This window comes from Musa acuminata, chromosome BXJ3-3, assembly GCF_036884655.1.
Source record: "Musa acuminata AAA Group cultivar baxijiao chromosome BXJ3-3, Cavendish_Baxijiao_AAA, whole genome shotgun sequence".
Lineage (NCBI taxonomy): Eukaryota > Viridiplantae > Streptophyta > Magnoliopsida > Zingiberales > Musaceae > Musa > Musa acuminata.
This window is the reverse complement of record NC_088351.1, coordinates 69,651-91,659: the sequence shown is the minus strand read 5'-3', so window position 1 is coordinate 91,659 and position 22,009 is coordinate 69,651. Positions and strand designations below refer to the sequence as shown.

The 22,009-nt window shown below is 39.3% G+C and overlaps 1 protein-coding gene across 7 annotated transcripts; it reads right to left on the bottom strand.

Moving 5' to 3' along the window:
* Nucleotides 1–261: 261 nt before the first annotated feature.
* On the bottom strand, nt 262–19,575 carry LOC103977281 (protein LAZ1). Of its 7 annotated transcripts, none has more exons than XM_009392752.3 (9): nt 19,118–19,575; nt 18,786–19,018; nt 18,633–18,689; nt 16,171–16,279; nt 3,944–4,128; nt 3,755–3,843; nt 2,647–2,908; nt 1,932–2,180; nt 262–985 (listed from the first exon to the last, which is right to left on the bottom strand). In XM_009392752.3, exons 2-9 carry the CDS (start codon nt 18,933–18,935, stop codon nt 632–634), a joined length of 1,455 nt encoding a protein of 484 aa, XP_009391027.2. In that variant the 5' UTR covers nt 18,936–19,018; nt 19,118–19,575; the 3' UTR covers nt 262–631. The 7 variants fall into 7 exon arrangements, with proteins under 7 accessions (XP_009391027.2, XP_064997854.1, XP_018678318.2 ...); XM_065141782.1 differs by having other exon boundaries at nt 18,786–19,303; nt 19,372–19,575; XM_018822773.2 differs by having other exon boundaries at nt 18,786–19,303; nt 19,379–19,575.
* Between the last annotated feature and the right edge of the window lie 2,434 nt (nt 19,576–22,009).

Genomic DNA, 22,009 nt, shown 5'->3' with positions numbered 1-22,009 from the left:
ATATATAGAGCGCCAAATTGCTTTCAGGCTTCTGAGATAATAGATATGCATCAATTCCAATTACAAAACATGACTGAGAATACATTAAAAAGACAATCTCATATATACTTCTTCAAAGCATCAAATTTGTTCCCTTTTAAAAACTATAAAATTCATGCACATATATATCCCCAAAGAATTTTTTAAAAAAAATTCAAAATGCCCCATTAGTCATCCACCGGTAGCCTATTGACTCGTTAAAATGAGATTATAAATGTCACAAAAAAAACATTTCACCAATCATGGGGCTTATTTCCAAATAAAAATGGCACACCAATGCCCCTACAATGTGTCTCAAATATTCCAAAACACCAAGTACTTTGGCTACCGATGATACACAGATTCCAATCAGTATAACCCTGCCAAATGGTGAGATAGAGATATTAAATGTGACAGATTATATGTTGTGGCATGTGGATACTCACTGCTTGCATCATCAGTATCAGACATCCAAGATGAGAGAAGGCCCTGTTTCTTTTCCTAAAGCCAATCAAGGTATATGAACAGAACTCACTTCGACATGAACTGCCCGACTCATTGCAGATTAGGCAAAAATTTTATACATTCATGCCAATAATGTAAAGTGATTTTCTCAGTCCTTAGTAACCCACCGGAATCCATAGATCTGATACCCACCATGGCCATGATCACTACTATCTCCCCCGCTTTCTGCACTTGTATATCCTGATTTCTGGCGATGTCTTCTTCCTCTTTTGGCCCCGCTGTCGCTAATGCTTCCATATAGTAGCGGATCATCAATTCCATGAAAAACTTGTGGGCTAGGTGAAGTCGACCCAGTGGATCTGTCATCCTTAGTTTTCAACTTCTTCTTTTCATGCTTTCTTATGTTCTCGGAGATTTTGTGAAGATTCCGATTAAATCGTGTGAAACCCTTCTCCATGGGCTCCACTGCTTGGTTAACTGTAAACTTCAAATCATTTATGATCTGCAAAAGAAAATACAAATTTCACCAGAAAGAAAACAGACACCAAATACATTGCCATACAACATTTTTCACACAATAGGTAACGAGCACTAAAACAAGCAGACTATGTTTTTTCATACTAATATATGTTATTTATGCTTTTCAAAACAATGTGTATATCTCTTTTCTGGTAAATGTTTGGATCTCAGGTTCAGGTTAATGTGAGAGAGTAGTGATGGCCTACTATAACCATGTCAAGTCTTAATTGATGGTATGTTTTCACCTATAATCAAAGGAAAATTACATTATGCTCAAGATCTTTGTAGCTCAAATCATATCTTGCATTGAGGATTCTACAAATTTATCTGAAACTACTATTTGGATTTACAACTAATCAGGATTCTTCCCAAAGAAATATAAGAAGAAACAGCCTAAGGTTCTAACTGAAACGTGTAAAGGGAACCATGTTGGGGTTTTAAAAATAATTCAACAAAACTTCAGCTTTGAGAAAAGAAACCTTGTAAAATATGGGATGATGGCTGTGATAGCATAAATATTGTCTTTTCAACTTAATCCAAATCCTCAAATAAATAAGAATAATTTACTCATCATAGGAAGCCCACATTTCATGAAACTCCCAATAGTTTCTGCAGGATTCCCCAGGTACCAACTACTACAAACATCTTCAAATTGCATACAAAAGAAAGCTTTTGTATGATATCGGTAAACAACACAAGCTTGCATCTATCTCCATTATGATGAAATGAACTCAGCGTGGAACAAGCTAACATCCATCCCTAAATGTGGATAATAACCATAAAGAAAACTTCCTATAAGCAGACATGTTTGACTTGGTGGATGTGAATGGTTAGAAAAAGATCTCTAAAATGGCTTCAAATTGGAATTGTAAATCTTGACAAGAAGCATATCGACAGGATGTAGTAGTCAGAGCAAGACTAAAGCTTACATATTCTCCACCTCCGAGAACAACATCACAAAAGCTTTCTCTAATAGCTGTCGTTTTGGTATCAACATCAGGCTGGGGGAGTCTCAGTTTTGTGGGTCTTTCGCTGTCTCTCACCTCATCAGGGTCTAAAGGGCACTCCAAAGATGCATAGTCTCCGAGAACAGAAACACATCCAGGGAAGCAGTCACCCATCAACTTGTATGGCTTGGCAGGGAACACATAGAGATGGATAATGCCCGCAACACACATCTGTGCTGGAGGAATGAATAGGTTGATTAGAGTTTCATCTTGCCTGGGGCTTCCAATATATGAAATAAAATGAGTATTTTACAAGCTGATTATATAAAAGTCCACTGAACTTATTATAAAAATACATGAGTGCACTTGCGAAGGTATCCGATTCTTAGAAAGAACAAAAAACAAATTAAGAAAGAAAACAACTGAAAAATATTACATATGCATGAATAAATCACTACTACATGTTTTCATCACAATCAGTTCGTTTCGATTTCTTACATGTAGTTAAACATCAGAGACTAAAAAAGGTGTACTGTTACATTTTCTTCTTTAACAGACCAGAAACAAACAAGAACCAATCTCATTGATCATGCAGATCATTACATTATTTCAATGCAATTTCAATATATAGTTAAAAAGATCTGTAAAAGCAAAATTCACATAGTAGTGTATATAGAATAAGAAATAACAAAATTACCTCTATACAAATAATGAAGTCCTGCACACTTGATTTAGACTGTAAAGTTTGAGCTATAGAACTTTTGAACAAACCCCAACTGTAGAGTAGTGCAATTGCCACATCTTGCCACCATGTCAGAAAGACGATTGATTTAAACATCAGGAACTTGGCCAGTGGCTTTATATGAGCTAGTTCATCCTTTGTAGCAGTATAAAATAGAACTAAACAGTACAACGCCCATGACTGACTGAAATTGAGAACCACAGCCATGTAAGGGTACCTACAAAGTTGAGAGATAGGCTAAGAATTTGTGCTATACATCAACAAAACCAGAAACTTTATACGTAATACAGATGATAAATCATGTAACATGATACAATTTGTTCTCATAACGAAGGCTAGAGAGTAACTAGTGAAGATCATGTCTGCTCATAATCACAATGGATAAAGGTATCATGTCAAAGTACATTCTATTACACGCCAAAATGACAAGAATGAAGATTTACTATTTCACGTGGTGCTTGGTGGTTCCTTTAGTAGCTTTCCTAATCATGCCAGCAATAATGTGGTTCACAACCATCATCCATCTCTAAACAAGTATACTTAATTGTAGCACCAATTATGACACACTTTTAAGGTTAAAAGGTTGATTCTATTAACTAACACTAAAAGGTTGGCAATTGTACTCTGACATACCTAACAGTATCTAAATGCATATCACATAAAACTGAGCTCCTTTCTGTTTTCTTTGTGGTAGAGCATGGTATTGTATGAAAGTAGAAGGTTTGCTAAAATACCTCCCAGAAAATAAATGACTTAAAAAGTTTCAAATGCATATAGTTTTCCAGCCTTTAGGTTTTCTCGACAGTTTGGACCTCGCGAGCAGACATAAAGCATATCCAACACATAATATACATACAAAGTATCTGGTTTTGACAACAAACATACTTTATTTTGGTGTTTTAGATGCATATGCCCTCCATACTCCTATGTGCTTCAAATTCTGCCAAGTATCTATAATAGGAGAATATCATGAAGATCTAGAAATGCTTCAAAGCAATCCAAAGTCAGGAAAGAAAGACAGTAATAAGCTAACAGCCACACTGTCAACTTAGTTTTCACTTACCCACAAGTAGATTTAAACTCTCCATCACAATATACTCCCAAAGTTTCAAGACTTACAGCTAAAACTGCAGTTACAGTCTTTATTATCATCTGTACAAAAAGGAGAGAACTTAATTATATTAATTTGACTTAAATTTAATTAATTTGCCTGTTATACAGAAAGATATAACAATCTTAGGTTAAAGCTTACATATTGAACAATTCCAATCTTGATAATCCGGTAAAACCACTCGCCCAGTCTCCAGGGCTTCAAAATGTAATTCATCGGAAATGGATGCTTTATTACTCCCTTCTCAGAAGCATTCTCTAACAAGGGTGTTTTAGAACTTGAGGCACCTTGCCTCTTCAAAAGTTCAATTGTTCTGTCTTCACCACCTACAGAAGAGTAAAACTGCAATCAGAAATTATGGCAAGATGCTGTCAGAGAAAACACAGTACATGATCATATTAGCGAAGACCAATGAGACAACTAGTGCCATGATGTTAGGCTAAAGAAGTCCTTGAGCATGTGATGACCAATGAGACACGAGCTGCTTAAGTAGCAGTCTCGATAAATAACTATACGATGTTAGTCATCTGTGATGCATTTGCAACTAGTCATAAGCAGAATAAATTGCCATCTTAGTGCATATTGATGATCTAGATAATTAATTGACTAATTACCAATCATAATATTCTAGAAAACTGTATCTAGTAATATACAAAGTTACAAACTGTGAATATATTTCTCCGTTTGTTACAATTTAATTTCCTTAACGAGGCTGAGCCTATTATAACAAAGTTCTTGTGTGTTTCTTGTAACTTTCCTGCTCCAATCAAGCCATGGTGCACTAGTACCTCCTAAATAAATTTAGATGTCAAGTTTTGTACTCAGTTTAGGAAAACTTGGACTTTGTCATGACAATGCATGGCAGTTAATATAGCCATTAAAATCAATGATTTAAAAAGTGCCAAGTACCAAAAGGTGCCAAGGTCCCAAAACACTCAAGGCGCTAGGCACTCGCATGAGCAAAGCAAGACATTCTAAAATATTAAAATAGAAAAAATAATATAATTAATAAATACGATTATTTAAATAAAAATATGATATTAAATTAAAATCTACTATTAATAGTAGTTAGAGGGGGAGAAAAGAACTGTTAACAGTAACAAAGGGGGATAAAAGAGTCACTAACAATGGAAAGTGTGAGTAGCAATGACAAAGGATTTGTTTAAGACAGTCGTGGCAGCGCTGCAAATGGCAGTGGGAGAAGCTACGAACAACAGCGGCAGCAGCGGCGGAAGCTGCGAACAACAGCAGCGATAGCGGTGGAAGCTATGGACAGCAGCAGCTGCTGCGGTGGAAGCTCCAGAGGGCGTTGATCGGTGGCGGAGGAACCTGTGGTCCTCTCCCTCGACAATGGAAAGAACTACACACAGAGCAACGACGGTAGGAAGATACAGGCTCTTGCTAGGCTGTCGGACCTATCCATCGTCAACAGAGGAAGGCTTGGTCCGTTGCGTCTGCAGTGAAGGCAGCAGCAGAAGCAGTGCTAGGTTGGCTCGAGGTCGTGCAAACATGAAGGGTGGCTTTTGAGGGTAAGAAACTGCGTAAGTTAATTCAATTGAACCAACTAAATACAGTCGAAGCCTTATTTAAATCGGGCGCCTGAAACGCCCGACACCTAGAATCAGGCGAGCGCCCAGGCAACATCTCATTGAAGTGCGTCGCCTGGTCCACACATGAGGTGCTCGAGCCTCGCCTCGCCTCACCCAAGCGCCTAGGCGAGCGCTCGAGTGCCTATTTAAATCACTGATTAAAATAACAAAAATAAATCTAGATTGAAAATTTTATGCTCATCCAAGTTTAAGAAAAATTGGAATTGGCCATGAAAATGAATAGCAATCCATGCAACCATTACAATAGCAGAAAATAGATCAAGTGAAAAGATCCAAGATGACACACAAAAATATATAGACTTGATCCATTTTCACGATTCAAAGCTCCATATTATATACTAACTGTATAAGAATGCCAGATGATTAACTAAATCCTCTCAAAATAAGATGCACCATCATAGACCATGCAAAAGCTTAGAAAAGTTTATAAAGCAACATCATTGATAGAAAGAGAATTACATAGGTCAAAGCATCACATTTCAAATCAACCATAAAATATAAATTTTATTTGGTTTTGTGATCCATAATACAAGGCATACACATGCATCGATTGAAATACCTTAACCTGTGGAAAATTCATATATTATGCATCCATAAAAGTAACAAAAATTTGAAACTTGGCAAGAGGAGGAAGAATATTAATAGTAGGTAGTCAAACAAATAATATTTAAATGTTCAGCAAGCATCTTTTTTATTTTATTAAAAGGAAGAAATTATATAATTAGGAATTAAGGTCAGATTACAAAGATAGGTGGAGACAACCCATCAATAAGAAAGCCCATTACATCTCACCCTGTTAGCAAGCCTGTGAGCTTCAATATTAGCATCTCTAGGTATGTGACATCATTTCAAGACCCTTGGTCTCTGATCCTAAATCAAAATCATCACTGTACAGATTGTGCAACTGCCATAGAGTTCCATTTTGTTTGTTCAATACATGGATTATATTCTTTGTGTCCAAGCATAACCAGATATTTTGAAACCCTTCCATTTTGAGCCTCATACACCTTAATAACTTATACATTCTACACCATTAGTAAATTTTGTATGAGCTACGCCACCATAAATTAAAGTTTAAACTGTCCTATAACAATGGATGAATGTCGTTCTACCCTCAACAATAGCTATAAGTCAATAATCAACAATTTTAAAAATCTGAAGTCTTTCATCATAAAATATTACCATGGATTAACAGTTCAATCCCTAATTTTCAAATTTTAACTTGGTATCGAGTATAATGATATCAATCCCAACTTGGACTTTAATTTGCACTGGAAATGTTTGGTTCAAGGGAAAATAGGTGTAGTCAAAAGCGCCAAGGTGCCAATAGGTGTTGTCAGGGTCTAGGAAGGCGCAGAGGAGAAGGAAGGGGCAATTGGGCTTAGGCTGATCTGGTTCAATCGAACCAAAATCAATGTGCCCCACCAGGCGGACAGCTCAACCAAATGTCACATGGTTTAGGCACACACTTGGGTGGCGCTCAAATAAAGGTGCCAACCCAAATTGAATCCAGGCACGCAAGAATCGCCTCGCCTTGCCTGGGCACCTAGGCAAGTCAGGCCTGATGGCATTACTGGTTGAAAATATTCAAAATAATCAACTAGCTTAAAAGTTATAATAGGTTCATAAAGTCAATTCCCACATACTTAAATAGACTGTTTCATATGGTTAGTTGTTAGTAATTATTTTTCTATTATCAATAAAAGATAAATTTTGGAGTGTATAAAAATTATATTTTAGCTCATTTATGACATCAATGTATTCACTAAATGACTTGCACAACAGAAAAACAGGTTAATGCAAGTTGATAACTGGAGTGCCAGTTAACCTGAATTAAATTTAACCAAGTCACAAAGACTTGGCTCAGGCATGAAGCAATTAAACCCAATCTGGATTTGATTTAAATAACCGGATGATGCAGCATGTACTTGAACAGTCAAACAATTTACCATATCTCATGATTGCATTTACTGAAATATTTTCCATATATCAAACAACTATCTGATGTATGAAACTTCAATAAAATGTCACTAGATCAGTTTACAACAAATGCCTTAAGAAAAGCAAAAACAAGGATTAAAAAATTGAATTAGAAAAGCGAGTTAGAGCCGAAAAGTTTTCCTAATTGCCAAAAGCATAGAAGCACAGTATCGATCAGTTCTCTATTAAACTCGAGATATCACTCCCGAATTGGTAACTACCAGTTGACATCAAGAACTAAAAAATTTGAAATATCGCTTCCCAAAGATTTTTGAGCTTAAGCAGATTTAAGGATACTCATTCATATTCATGAGCTAAATACTACCCTAAAGTAGTACCCCACCACTCCACCATCCTTGCCCTAAAGTAGCACCCCACCACCACCCAAAGTTGTGAGAATTTCCTCTGCTGCCTAAGTCATGAAGGCTTTCTCTACCACCTAGGTAGTGAGGGCTTACTTTGCCACTTGACACACACGACACCTTGTCATTCCTTGACAAATTCTTTCAGAACCCTCAGCTCCTTTTCTCTCTATGTTTGCAGTAGTTCAAAGCAGTGTCTGCAATACCGAATTGTACCGCCCGGTACGGGCAGTACGTACCGGTCCGAGAGGTTATCGGTATGCGGACCGCCCGTTACTGGGCAGAACGAATAATAATAATAAAATTATATATATATATATATATATATATATATATATATATATATATATATATATATATAATTTAAATAATCGAGGCGACGTCGCGTCGCCTCGGCGATGCCACCGAGGCGACACGACGTCGCCGAGGCGATGCAGCGCCTTTTGCGGCGACGTCGTCGAGGCGAGGCAACGTCTTTTTCGGCAATGTCACCGAGGCGACACGACGTCGCCGAGGTATATATATATATACATATATTATTTAAATAAACGTCGTCGAGGCGATGAGACGACAGCCAATAAATAAATTATATATATATATATATATATATATATATATATATATATATATATATATATATATATATATATATATATATATATATATATATATATATATATATATATCGAACGGTATACCGCTCGGTATACCGTTCCGTACCATACCGAGCGATCGTCGAAACTCCGGTACAGTACGAAATTTCAAACCTTGGTTCAAAGAGTACTAGCTAATATTAAATTACACTGACGTGGTACTAATACTATGCTACCCTGGTCGTTGAATGACATCAGTAACAAACCGAGATTTTAATCCTTGAACATTACAAAAATTTTTGTTCTATCCTAAGCATGAAAGCATCTAAAAAGCACGAATATGGACATGGGACACGGACATAACTCGACACGCATATGGCAACACGTCATTTTAAAAAAAATTAGGACGCGGACATGGTGAGGACATCTCTCTCTCTCTCTCTCTCTCTCTCTCTCTCTCTCTCTCTTTCTCTATATAAATAAATAAATATATATATATATATATATATATGTATGTATGTATGTATGTATGTGTGTGTGTGTAATATTCAATTCACATGAGTTTTATAGTTTTTATACTTATAATATTCAATTAACATGAGTTTTAAGAACCTAAAGCATAATTCAACATTTTATAGAGGTCATAAGATGGAGTACTTCAAATAATGATTTCACATTAAAATTTCTAATTATAATCCTAAGGCTTGTTGATTTTTCATGTCAATGTAGGCCTTATATGTGTTTTCATAAAAGCAAAAGTAAAATGAAAATCATATTACAATAATTATGATAAAGTAACAATGTAACATGTATCATGGCTACAAAAGCATAATAAATAATATCTAATCTGCACTGTTTAATTCTAATAAATGTACAACTGTAACACAATTAAATTTATCAGAGAGCAACAAAGATTCATCTGAAAAGAAACAGAACCTGCACTGTTTGATTTCTGCGATATATAAAATTATATATTAAGTGCAAGCAATTTCTGCACGATAGTGGGTTTCATATATTAAATGCAAGTTAAATCAAATATATTAATTTAACTTGCAAGTTATTATATATCAATTATATTAAATGTAGGTTTTATATATTAAATATATTAAATGCAGGTTTTATATATTAAATTATATATCAAATGTAAGTTATTATATATTAAAAAATTCCTAAAAAACAGCAGGCAAAAGGTTTAGAGGTCATGGATTTACACGAGCGAGGCCACCAGTGATAGGCGACGGTGCTAACGAGTCCCTGAGGGCGAGAGAGATGTCGAGGACACGTAATGATAAGCGATGGGTCGTGGTGCCCGTCACAGGTCATTGAGGGCCTTGCGTGGGTCGCGCATGATTGGGTGAGGTTGCGAATCGCTGAGGGCACACGTTGCACGAGGGGATGAGGTCACAAGTTGTGGTGCATGCGATGGTGGATTAAGCCTTCCATTGGACACGGGTGGGCTCAAGGCACTAGGGCAAAGCCGTAGCAGTGCCACCAGTGCAATTATGACCTACAGGTTCTTCCAGTAGATGCAAATTCTGCTGAATCTACTTGCACTACCATCGAAAGATTCCACACCTTCGCAAACTCCCTGATAAGTAGATGAGATTTCCCTAACTGTTGAGGAAATCTCTCTACTCTGTTGAGGGAAATCCTCTAACCCGTTGAGGAAACTTCTCCTTCTAACCTGTATATAAAGACGGAGGATATGTCAATAACATTCAACTTCTTCTTCTACAACTCATTTATCTCTTTATTTTAACATGGTATCAGAGCCAGCTCCTCTTGGCGACAGCAGCATCGCCATGTGTTAGCCAAGCGGCCACAGTAGCACGCTGCCTCAAGCGGAGTCATTGAAGAAGCACCAAGACACGGATTCAGAGCCGGTGCTAACCGGTCTTGCTTTTCTTCGCCGGCCTTGCTCCCTCTCCTATTTGCTGCCTACAGCAGACACTCTCCGTCGCCGTCACGCAAGGAGGAAAACATTCTCTCCTCAATAGCAGTGAACGGCGAACAACGGTGTCTTCCTCGCTTCCCGGCCAGTAGCAGTCGCAACTGCTGCACCTTCCTCTTCCTTCTTCTTCGCCGGAAGGACAACGTGGTCCTTCAGCCCCACGTTGGGCAGCACCAGAGAAGACATCAGCCGCCTCCTGCACTTCTCCGGCCAGTAGCAGTCGCAACTGCTGCATCTTCCTCTACCGCAGCAGCTTTCGCTGCCGTTTCCCTCTACACAACGGCGCCTCCTCAACGGCGGTGTCTTCCTCCTCAATAGCGACGAACGGCGAACGACGGTGTCTTTCTCGCGTCTTCCTCCTTCGCTGTCGCAGCCACTTCCCGGCCAGCAGCAGCCGCAACCGCTGCATCTTCCTTCCTCTATCGCAGCAGCTTTCATTGCCGCTTTTCTCTATACACCTAATTGCTACAGATTTTTCTCACTGCAGTTTCCTTGAGTACTGCTGCAGATTTTTGCGGTCATTTTCCGGCGAACCGCAGTCTTGAGTACCGCTGTAGTTTTCGCAGCCATCTTCCGGCGAACTGCAGCCTCTACAATCTGCTGCAGCAAGCAGCAATCCACAGCAGCGAACTGCAGTCTTGAGTACCGCTGCAGTTTTTGCAGCCATCTCCCGGCGAACTGCAGTCCCTACAATCTGCAGCAGCAAGCAGCAATCCACAGCAGCTGCCGGCAGCTTTTGGCACTGTTGTAGATTGCTCAATCTGCTACAGCAAGCAATCTATAGCAGCAGCCCCCTCCCTCATTCTCCACCTTGTGTGACCTGAGTATCACACAAGGTTCGCTGCCTTCTTCTAAAAATAAAAAATAAAAAAAAATAAAAAAAAAAAAGAAGAAGGAAAATGTCTTCGTTCACTTCTTCTGATGTTTCAGTTCCTGTAGGGACTCCCACTTCTTGTTCTTCTACAGGGCTTATCTCCATCAATGCTGCCACGCTAATCCCCTTTAAGTTATCAAAGGGTGGCAACTATGCGTCCTGGCGAGCTCAATTCTCTAATCTTTTATTTGGATATGATTTGTTAGGTTACGTTGATGGTTCTTTCAGTTGTCCTCCGGCCATGCTCAACATCCCCGGTGATCCTAATCCAGTACCCAATCCAGCTCACAAACTGTGGCTACGTCAAGATCGTCTCATTCTCCAAGCCATTCAAGCTTCAGTTGCTGGATCCGTTGCTCCCTTGATATCTTCATGTGTGACAGCTGCCGATGCATGGTCTAAACTGCAAACCACCCTGGCAAATCATTCGCGTACTCGCAAGCTCAGTCTTCTATCCAAGCTTATGGAGACAAAACAAGAGGGAAGTACTATCTCTGATTATTTACAACTTATCAAGGTTATCATCGATGACTTGGCCTTGATAGGTCATTTCCTATGTGATGAAGAGGTTGTCATTCATACCCTCAATGGTCTCGACACCGACTACAAAGAATTGGCTGCTGCAATTCGGGCACGCGACTCGCCAATCTCTTTTGAAGATCTCTATGATAAGTTGACTGACTACGAGATGTCTTTGAAGCGTGCGGACAAACTGCCTGGATCAACTGTCACAGCTCAAGTCAGTCACAAGTCTAAACGGAAGAACACTCGGTACTCACCGAACATCACCCAAGGTTTGGCTACTACGCCTCTTGATTCTGTGAGTTCCATGCAACACCCCTCCTATCCTCCTAGTCATCCCTTCTCGCAAAGTGGCGACTCCAGCCATCATCCGTCTTGGCGTCCTGCCCTACCAAGCCATCAGAGACGGGTCGTTTGCCAACTGTGTGACAAAGTCGGCCATTCCGCTAAAGTTTGCCGGTCTCGTCTCCGCCTCCCTACTCCGTCACACTGGCCACAGGCAAATCTCCTAACTACTCCGACACCTAGCCAGTCTAACTGGATTGTCGACTCTGGTGCCTCTCATCACATCACCGCTGATCTTCAGAATTTGTCTCTTCACAATCCCTATGGCGGCAATGAAGATATCATCATCGGTGATGGTAAAGGACTTTCTATAACTCATACTGGTTCCACAACGCTTAATTCTGACTCTAATACATTTACTCTCGATGATGTTTTATGCGCCCCTCATATTAAACGCAACCTCATTTCTGTTTCTCAATTTTGCAAACATAACAATACTTCCATTGAATTCTTTCCTGATTCATTTCTTGTTAAGGATTTGAGCACGGGGGCATCATTGGTCCAAGGCCCGAATAAAGACAACATTTATGAATGGCCGTCAGCCTCTCGAATGACCCAGCCCACTGTTCATTCTTCTGTTGCGGCTCCAGTTGATGTGTGGCATCGTCGGCTTGGCCATCCTTCACCCTTTATTCAGCAGAAATTATTATCTTGTCACTCTCTTCCTCTTTTTAAGTCCCCTAATTCTATGATGCATTGTGATGCTTGTCTTAGTAATAAGAGTCATCGGCAGCCTTTTGGTTCATCTTCAATTTCCTCCTCTAAACCTTTTGAAATTATATATACTGATGTTTGGGGTCCTGCTCCAATCTTATCTTTTGATAAGTTTCGATTTTATGTTATTTTTGTAGATCACTTCTCCAAGTACACATGGATATATCCTCTTTCTCATAAATCTGACGTTTCTCGCGTTTTTTCCACTTTCCAGAAGTTGGTCGAAAACTATTTTCAGTCTACCATTAAAACAGTCTACTCTGATGGTGGCGGTGAATATCAAGCCCTGGCGTCTCATCTCTCAGCTTGTGGCATTAAACACCTCAAGTCTCCTCCACATACTCCTCAACTAGTTGGTTCTGCCGAACACAAACATCGGCATATAGTAGAAACTGGACTCACACTTTTACATCAGGCTTCCATGCCTTCAACTTTCTGGACAGCAGCCTTTCAAACTGCTGTCTACCTAATTAATCGGATGCCTACACCGGTTCTACAACACCAGTCCCCCTTTAACACACTGTTCCACAAACCCCCTAACCTTCGTAAACTCCGCGTGTTCGGTTGTTTATGTTATCCTTGGTTACGTCCCTATGCCTCTCATAAGTTAACATCCCGATCTTCTCCTTGCGTCTTTATTGGTTACTCACTTGACCATAATGCTTTCCGCTGCTATAATCTCCACACTCACAAAATCTTTGTATCACGTCACGTTATCTTTGTTGAGTCTAACTTTCCTTTCCAAACCCTTCCATATCCTGCCATACGGACCACTTCACTATCTCACTGGAGTATACCTTCGGATCAATCGGACGAGCCTCCCATGTCTTCGTCTACTTCCTCCCCTCCTGATCCGCACTATATCACTCCAGTTCAACACTTGCCCGTTTCCTCTGTTCCTACTCCACTCCACTCTTCTCCAATTGATGGGGCAATATGTTCCGAAACACAACCATCCTCTTTACCTCCTTCTCGCCCAAGTGCCCCTGACGTGTCTCCACTTGACCCGGCTTGTGCCACTGATCCTCACCCAACATTACCTCCTAATCCTGTCATCTCCAATCATCCTATGACCACTCGCTCTAAGCATGGTATTTTTAAACCTCGTCAAGTACTTAACCTACAAGCTGTCATGAATTCCTCATCCCCCAACATTGAACCCACCACCTTCACTCAAGCCCAAAAATCTCCGCATTGGCGTATTGCCATGAGCGAGGAATATAATGCCCTCCTCCATAATTCAACATGGGATCTAATTCCTTTTCATCCTTCACAAAACATCATCGGGTGTAAGTGGGTCTTTAGAATTAAGCGGAACCCAGATGGCTCAGTTGCTCGATATAAGGCACGCCTGGTCGCCAAAGGGTTCCATCAACGACCTGGAGTTGATTTCACTGAGACGTTTAGTCCTGTTGTTAAACCCACTACAATCCGGCTTATCTTGAGTCTGGCTACCACTAAAGGCTGGCAATTACGACAATTGGATGTTAATAATGCCTTTCTACAGGGATCTCTATCTGAAGATGTTTTTATGCAACAACCCCCCGGTTTTACTCATCCTCAGTATCCACAGCATGTTTGCAAACTTCGGAAAGCCATTTATGGACTTCGTCAGGCTCCGAGAGCTTGGTACACTCAACTTAGCTCATTTTTTACTTCTGTCGGCTTTCTTAACTCCAAATCTGACACTTCGTTGTTTCTGCGACATCATCATGGAAACACAATGTATATTCTGGTATATGTGGATGATATTATTGTCATAGGCAACAATCCCGCCAGCATCCAAGCGTTCGTCAAACAGCTGGCAGCTCGATTCTCGCTTAAGGATCTCGGACCCTTGAGCTACTTTTTGGGCGTCGAAGCTACCTTCACATCTTCCGGTCTCCTTTTATCACAACGCAAGTACATTCAAGATTTGTTATTAAAGACAAACATGCAGGATGCAAATGCAGTTACAACCCCCATCTCTACTAGCGGTTCTCTCAAATTATCAGATGGAAGTCCTGCTACGGAACCCACTCAATACCGCCAAGTTGTTGGCTCTTTACAATACTTAGCTCTCATGCGTCCAGACATCTCATTTGCTGTGAACAAATTATCACAGTTTATGCAGCAACCATCTACTCTACACTGGTCTGCGGTCAAGAGACTTCTACGATATCTTAAAGGGACTCTAAATCATGGACTCTTTTTTCGTAAACACTCTCCACTTCGTCTTCATGCATTTGCCGATGCTGATTGGGCGGGCAACCTTGATGAGAGAACATCCACATCGGGGTATATTATCTTCCTTGGTGCTCATCCAATCAGTTGGAGTTCTAAGAAGCAAAAGACAGTCGCCCGGTCTACAACTGAAGCTGAATACCGTGCCATTGCCGCTACCACTGCAGAACTCAATTGGATCACGAATCTTCTCCAGGAACTCAACATCGATTCCACTCCTACAATATATTGTGATAATATTGGAGCTACCTATCTGTGCGCTAATCCGGTATTCCACTCCCGCATGAAACATATTGCTATTGACTTCCACTTTGTACGTGATCAAGTTGTCCGCCGTCAACTCCGTGTTTCTCATGTTCATACAGCTGATCAATTGGCCGACTCACTTACGAAGCCTATAGCTCGTAAGCTGTTTGCATTACATCAGTCCAAGATTGGCCTCCTTGATAGGAGCACCATCTTGCGGGGGCATGATAAGTAGATGAGATTTCCCTAACTGTTGAGGAAATCTCTCTACTCTGTTGAGGGAAATCCTCTAACCCGTTGAGGAAACTTCTCCTTCTAACCTGTATATAAAGACGGAGGATATGTCAATAACATTCAACTTCTTCTTCTACAACTCATTTATCTCTTTATTTTAACACTCCCAAGGGTCACAAACATTGATAATCCTCCAGGTTCAACAAGAAATGCCCAAACTCCCTCGATTTCACGTCTCCCTACCCTCATGTGAGGACCATGCAAGCTCAATGTCACACGTGAGCATCACATAAGGAAGGACGGGCGAGAAGGAAGTGTCCAATACAGATATGCCATGTCCAAAAATAAAGAATAAATAAACAAAACAAACACGTGTCCAACCATGTCGGTGACGTGTTCATGTTCAACATGTGTCCACATGAATATGCTCACCAAGTTGACATGTTCGTGCTTCTGAGGAAAGCATAGCTATAATCCTCATATAAAAATGAAAATAGATAATACCAAAAAATACTACCCACAAAATCATGGTATTGCTAGTGAAGCCTAAACATTTCATTGTAAACATAATCAAATGGATAACAAGATAGCTATCATGAAAGAGAAAAGTCGAAACATAGTTTGAAGGAGAAGCTGCACATGAATAATCTTCCTCAAGAAATGAGAAGGATAGTTAGATCATCCAATATAAAGTAATTTGAGAGAAAGGCATACCCAAGCAAGCAACAAGATATCTTCCAAAGCAATACATGGCAAAGGCCTCATAACAATCACGCAAAATCTCACAATCAACGCTGATGGATGGATTCGCCAGTGATACATACTATATTAAGACGAAAAAATTCAGCAAACCTTTTGAACACAAAATATCAACATAATGAAATAAATTGTTAGATAGGTTTCCACACAATTCAACATGTAAAGGTTTCTAGGGAAATGAACCAAACAGATGCAAGCTCCAGCATTGGCAACTTCTCAAGAAAATTTAAATGAATGAACAGGAATATCACCAAACTTATCAGCAAAAGAGAAAAATGGCGACATTATCACTTTGATGGTAAATCACCTAGTGAATCGGCAAAGTCATGAAATCATACAATGGAAGGATAGTGTATAAATATGCACAAAATGCAGCAAACCATGGGCAACAACCAACCACCACAAATACATTAATCTAGAAACATGGTCTCAAAAACTCAACATCCCTGTAAGTGCCATCACTACAATCCTATTAGAGAAACATTACCAAAACTATATTCATCAGCCATTAATGTTCAGATGTCTTGCTACTTCAACTAAGTAGTATAATCATATCTGTTTTTCACATAAAGAAAGCTATTATTTCTTCTACAATGTGTTGTACGAACTCCTATGCTATATGATCTAAAGGTAGTGTATACAGTTACCTATTATTTCTTCGTACTCTTTTGCCATTCAATATATGTTAAAAGTAGTCATAATAAAAACTCTCAAGCAGCTCACAGTTGCATCTATGAGATTAATAAGATTTAAACAGTCTAATCCCTCTCAAGTTATGCTATATTGATCGTGGTCTAGTTGACTTTATAAGATGGGATCTGGGAGGGCGAGTCCCGAATTGCATGTGTGGAATTATATTTTGATAAGGATAACAGGTAGTCGCTTTGAAAAGGCTTAGAGAAAGAAATCAGCACAAAAAAGGAGTTCTAATCAGGAAAGTAATAGAGACCCAATCAATCTTAACAACAAAAGAGAAGCAGAGAAGATGTAGATAAGGAAAGAAACTCGCTTCAATCTGAGAGGAAAGAGAGGGTTGAGGTGGCAAAGGTAACTATTGAGGGCAATTTTTTCATAATAATATTAGTTTAGTTTCATGTCAATCCCTATTTGATAGCCTTTAAAGGCTTCAACCATCAAATTAGATCAGCAATTGTTAGAGGCTACCATGAGGCCAATCTTTATGCATTCAATTTCTAAGATAGCCCATTCTAGAAGTTATATAGACGACAATGTATTGCATTCCCAGACAAAAACATATTAGGATCTCCATCGCTCGTTGTTGCTATAACATAAACAAATAAAGAAACAAAAAAAAAACCCAAGAACATTTTATATTGAGTGTCACTTATGATTTCAATTTATTGTCAAAAAAAATAGATATAAGCTCTAAAATTTTCAGTATGTGCAAAGTCTTACCAAGAGTAACATGGCTATTTAACAGTTTATTTAAAATTATTATTTTAACTTATCTTGGAGAGGACAAGCTTTGGTACAATGATAAGGTTCTCCTTTGTGACAATACAAGGGTTCGAGTCACCAAAACAACCTTACTATATTTAGATATTTAGAGATAAAGCTATATACAAGGACCATCCCCGGATGCCGTATTGATGGAAGCCTTGTGCACCGAATATGCCCTTTTATACTAACTTAGTTTGAAGCAAATGTTTCATAACAATTGCTACAGTTCTTTATACGGCTTTACACAACTAACAAAATCATTCTACTCATTTTCACTAAGCAATAAAACTTTGCTACAAATTTAGCTAAATATTTAAATTTAATGAGCAAACTACTTCAAGTAATCTACACAATTGCTATTGTTTTAATTGCATTCATTAAAATAGGACTGATTTTTTGTAGCTTAAACATTTAACGAAGCTTTCGTTTTTCTCATGTATAACTAAAGGAATTAAGTTATCCACAATTCTCCTATACTATTGATTCAACTTATTGAAACTAATATCACATGTACCAGATCTTTACAAGACTACAGTATCTTGGAATACATATATTAACGAGAATATTCATCAGAGATGACAAAAAACTTGTTGAGTAACTCCCTTTTGGTGCCAATCATTGTGATTCATGAAATGTCATTCCTATAAATATACATTTTTTCTTAGTTTAAAGTGGAAATGCTAAACCAGTTATGCCTCCTGTCAATATAAATGAATCAGTAAACATCCAAAGTCAGTTATCTGCTCCAAATACAAGTTACTTCTCTAACAGATAGAAACAGTGATATATAACCTCAGCATCTCAGTGGCATTAAAAGATCCATTATGATATATATTTCACTTGTATTTTTTCAGTCAGAATCCCATGATCCAGTGATTGATAACCATACTGACTCAATGGCATAACAAGGGTCCTTTACATTCAAACGTTACTTATGTTTCAGTGTAAAGGCCTACCGATTCAATGGAATAGCAAGGAACCATTAGGATCACACCAATTAGAAACTTCTGCTCCTGTAAAAATATAGACCAAATAACAGTAAGGTTACAAGAGAACAAGTACCCCAAGCACATCTATTAAATAAAAACAAGGAAAAGAAGAAGTAGAACCTCTGGATTTTTGTATGCGGAAAGGTGTTGGAACAGAAGGAACATGGAGAGGAAGAGGGTGAGTACGAGTAGAACAGCACCAACGGCCGTGGCCCATATGGGTGGGGTATAAGATAATACACTCAGGTATAGTTGCTCGACAGTCTTCATCAGGTAAAACGACTCTCACCTGGCCCAATCTCCCTCTACTTCTAAGCATAACTCAAGCCAAAATAAGAGCACCAATCGATGGGCTGCAAACAAATCCAACGAGGGTCCTCAACAATGTACACCTCCCAAGATTAAACGAAAAAAGATCGCATTTGGCGACAAAGAGAGTCATCAATGCTCACTTCATCCTTCAAGATCACAAGATCCACCCAAGTTAAGCCATCAGCAGCGATCTTCTCGCGACAATGGGAAATCCAAAGACGGGCAACAAAACATGCTAAAGCCCACAACTAATCCATTCGACCGAAACCTTGTCCCAGTATCATGAGAAAACGGACCGAGGGGAGGATTCCGGCGGTGTTGCAGACCTGTAAAACCCTAGATTCAAGGAACGAACAAACCGGAAGAATTCCAAACGGAATCAAAACCGGATCACCCTGAACTCTAAGTTCGAAGCGAGGAGGTGAATCGACGTCGAGATGGCCGAGAGATGGCGAGGGTTGGAGGGGTGAAGCCACGGGACTTCGACCTTCGACGAAGTCGTCTTCTCCTCCGGGGGATGACAGGGCGCCGGTATGCCAATTTTGCGGTGTGACGACCGTCCGATGACCGGAGGGTGAAGCCTCGGATCGAGATCCAACGGCGGTGAACGTCGCAAGTAGTAGGTGAAACTGATGGAACAGCCGCGAGGAATGGTAGTTTAAAGTCCGCACGTGTCTTACACGTGAAACATGTGCCACATATAATAAATTGGTTATTAAAGCCAACTAATATATATAAACATAGAACTTTAAATTTACCTCTAATATTTTTATCAAAGAGTTAAAATTAATTAGAGTTTCAACTAATAATTAGATGGCTGATCAATAATAATTATAAATATTATGTCCCTCCAAAGATTTTAGGCACCTACTCCTCTTGTTGATGTCCATAAACAAAGCTCAGTCAATCACTTTTTATTAATATTAAGTTATTTAAACTAAAATATCAACATGAAACATTTAAATTACCATAAATATTTTTATCATCATAATAAATTTTTAAAGAGTAAATATAAATCAGAGTTTCAACTAGTGAAGATTAAAAATAATTAATGATACTTAATATCACACTGTTAACACCTTAATGATATAAGAATATATCATATTCTAATTTTTTTTTTCATATGATGACAATATCTTTCTATAGGTACATCAAGTGGCAAATAAATAAATAATTTTTAAAAAATATATATTATAATTTATTTATTTTATAAAAAAAATCAAAAGTATTAATAAGCTTTATTAAGAAAACAGAGTAATTTTAACTTAAAAATAAATTTTAATTGGCTCTACCTAATAGTAAAAGAATATAGGCTCTGCACTTGAATTCGATCAAGTGCTATTCAAAATTAAAAATAAATTAAATTAAATTTAGCAATGATGAGTATGAATCTCTATAAATCAATTATAAAATTAATATATATCCAACAATCAATCGTACTACTAGCATATATCAAATACTTAAAGAGATTTTAGGATGACTTCATGTTTTTCTAATAGTAAATGAAATATTACACTTTAAATAACACATAAAAGTAGTATCATGTAATTATGATGGTTTACTAATTTTTGAAGAAAATTCCTATCTATCTTTGGTAGAAAAACAAGATTATCTCTTATATCTATATCGAAATGAAATAATATATTGTGACATCTCAATTCATTTTTTTAACTCTAAATAAATATCTTAATCGTAAAATCAAAATCTATCTTAATCATTGATATGACGCATTTTGGCCTTGAACAACCGATAAACGCTACAGACTGACACAATACCATACGCCTCCAGAACCGCGGGGTGCATGCCACGTCAAGCTCCAACAATGTGACTGTGCGGCCTGACCACCCCAAGGGCTGAGGGCGGTGTCGTCTGCTGTTAGGGCAGTATTGTCTAACGCTGCTCAAGCACCCCTGAAGACGTCACCTTGTTAGAGAGGTTGTTCCGCCCCTAGAGTCAACGGCCATGCCGGACCAGGGCCCGACCAATTCCCGCACGCAGGTATAAAGACCCCCGACATGATCCAGGATAAGGGGGGGAGACAAATCAATTGATCACTCCACTGATTAGTGTTGAATCTCGTATTTTGATGATGAAACTACTTGATATATGTTTATGATTTAATCTGCGTTTTGAGTGACGTAGGGTGCTTCGATCAGGATGAGACAATTAAAGCAGGAACATCATGTTGTGCCGGAGGAAAATGTCAGAAGATTGGACGTCGGGCCGGTGGATCGGTCGACGTATCGATAGAAGGCTTCGGGTCGTGGACTCGAGCATCGGGCCAAGAAGAGCGGGTATTGTGCCAAGGATATCGGAGTTGCGGAGTCAACTGGCCGATTGGGCAATAGGCTGCAGGAAAGAACGATGCGCCGAAGAATCGGACGAAGCGTCGAGGGACCAATGACATGCCGGACAACTTGGTTAATTGCTTAGGATTAATTGTCTCGATCGAAGTTTTTGTTTTGAGTGTGTAGGATTAACTACGATGGAAGAAAGACATGCAGCAGGAGTTGCGCCGGAGTCAAGACAATGATCACGTTGGGAGTTCGAGAGTTCTACGGAAGTTCGGACGATCGTCGGAGGTTCTGCGGGAACAAATCCGAGAAGTCTAGGAGCTTGCCAAAGAAGCTCGTCGGAACTCGCCAAGTGGATCGTCGTAAGTCCAGGAGTTTGCCGGAAGTCCGCAGGAGCATCACCGAGGGTTCATCGGATGATCGACGGAAGTTCGCCAGAAGCTTGCTAGAAGAAGCGATTGACGTACCGGAGCAAGTTGCAGTAAATGTCTTAGGAAATAATCGTAGTTAGCATAATGATTAAGTTAGAAATGGGAGGTAATCCCATTAACTTAATCTTGGGGCAATCGGGCCCCTGAAAGACCCAAATTAGGCCGAATGGATCAACCCATTCGGACCTGAAATAGTGCTAGGAGATAGCACCGCCAGGGTAGGAGGTAGCACCGCCCAGGAGGCAATCTCCAAGAGAGACTAGGCAGTGCAACCGCCCCAGCCAGGAGGTGCAACCGCCTGGGCTCA

What these genes read in the sequence shown, in the direction of transcription:
- LOC103977281 (XM_065141780.1), bottom strand. Translation starts at nt 18,935, where the DNA reads ATGAAGACTGTCGAGCAACTATACCTGAGTGTATTATCTTATACCCCA. An exon ending in CCGCATACAAAAATCCAGAG is followed by an intron (nt 18,690 to 18,785) that starts GTTCTACTTCTT and finishes ATATTTTTACAG; the next exon opens with GAGCAGAAGTTTCTAATTGG. An exon ending in ATATCTTGTTGCTTGCTTGG is followed by an intron (nt 4,129 to 16,170) that starts GTATGCCTTTCT and finishes ACTCTTCTGTAG; the next exon opens with GTGGTGAAGACAGAACAATT.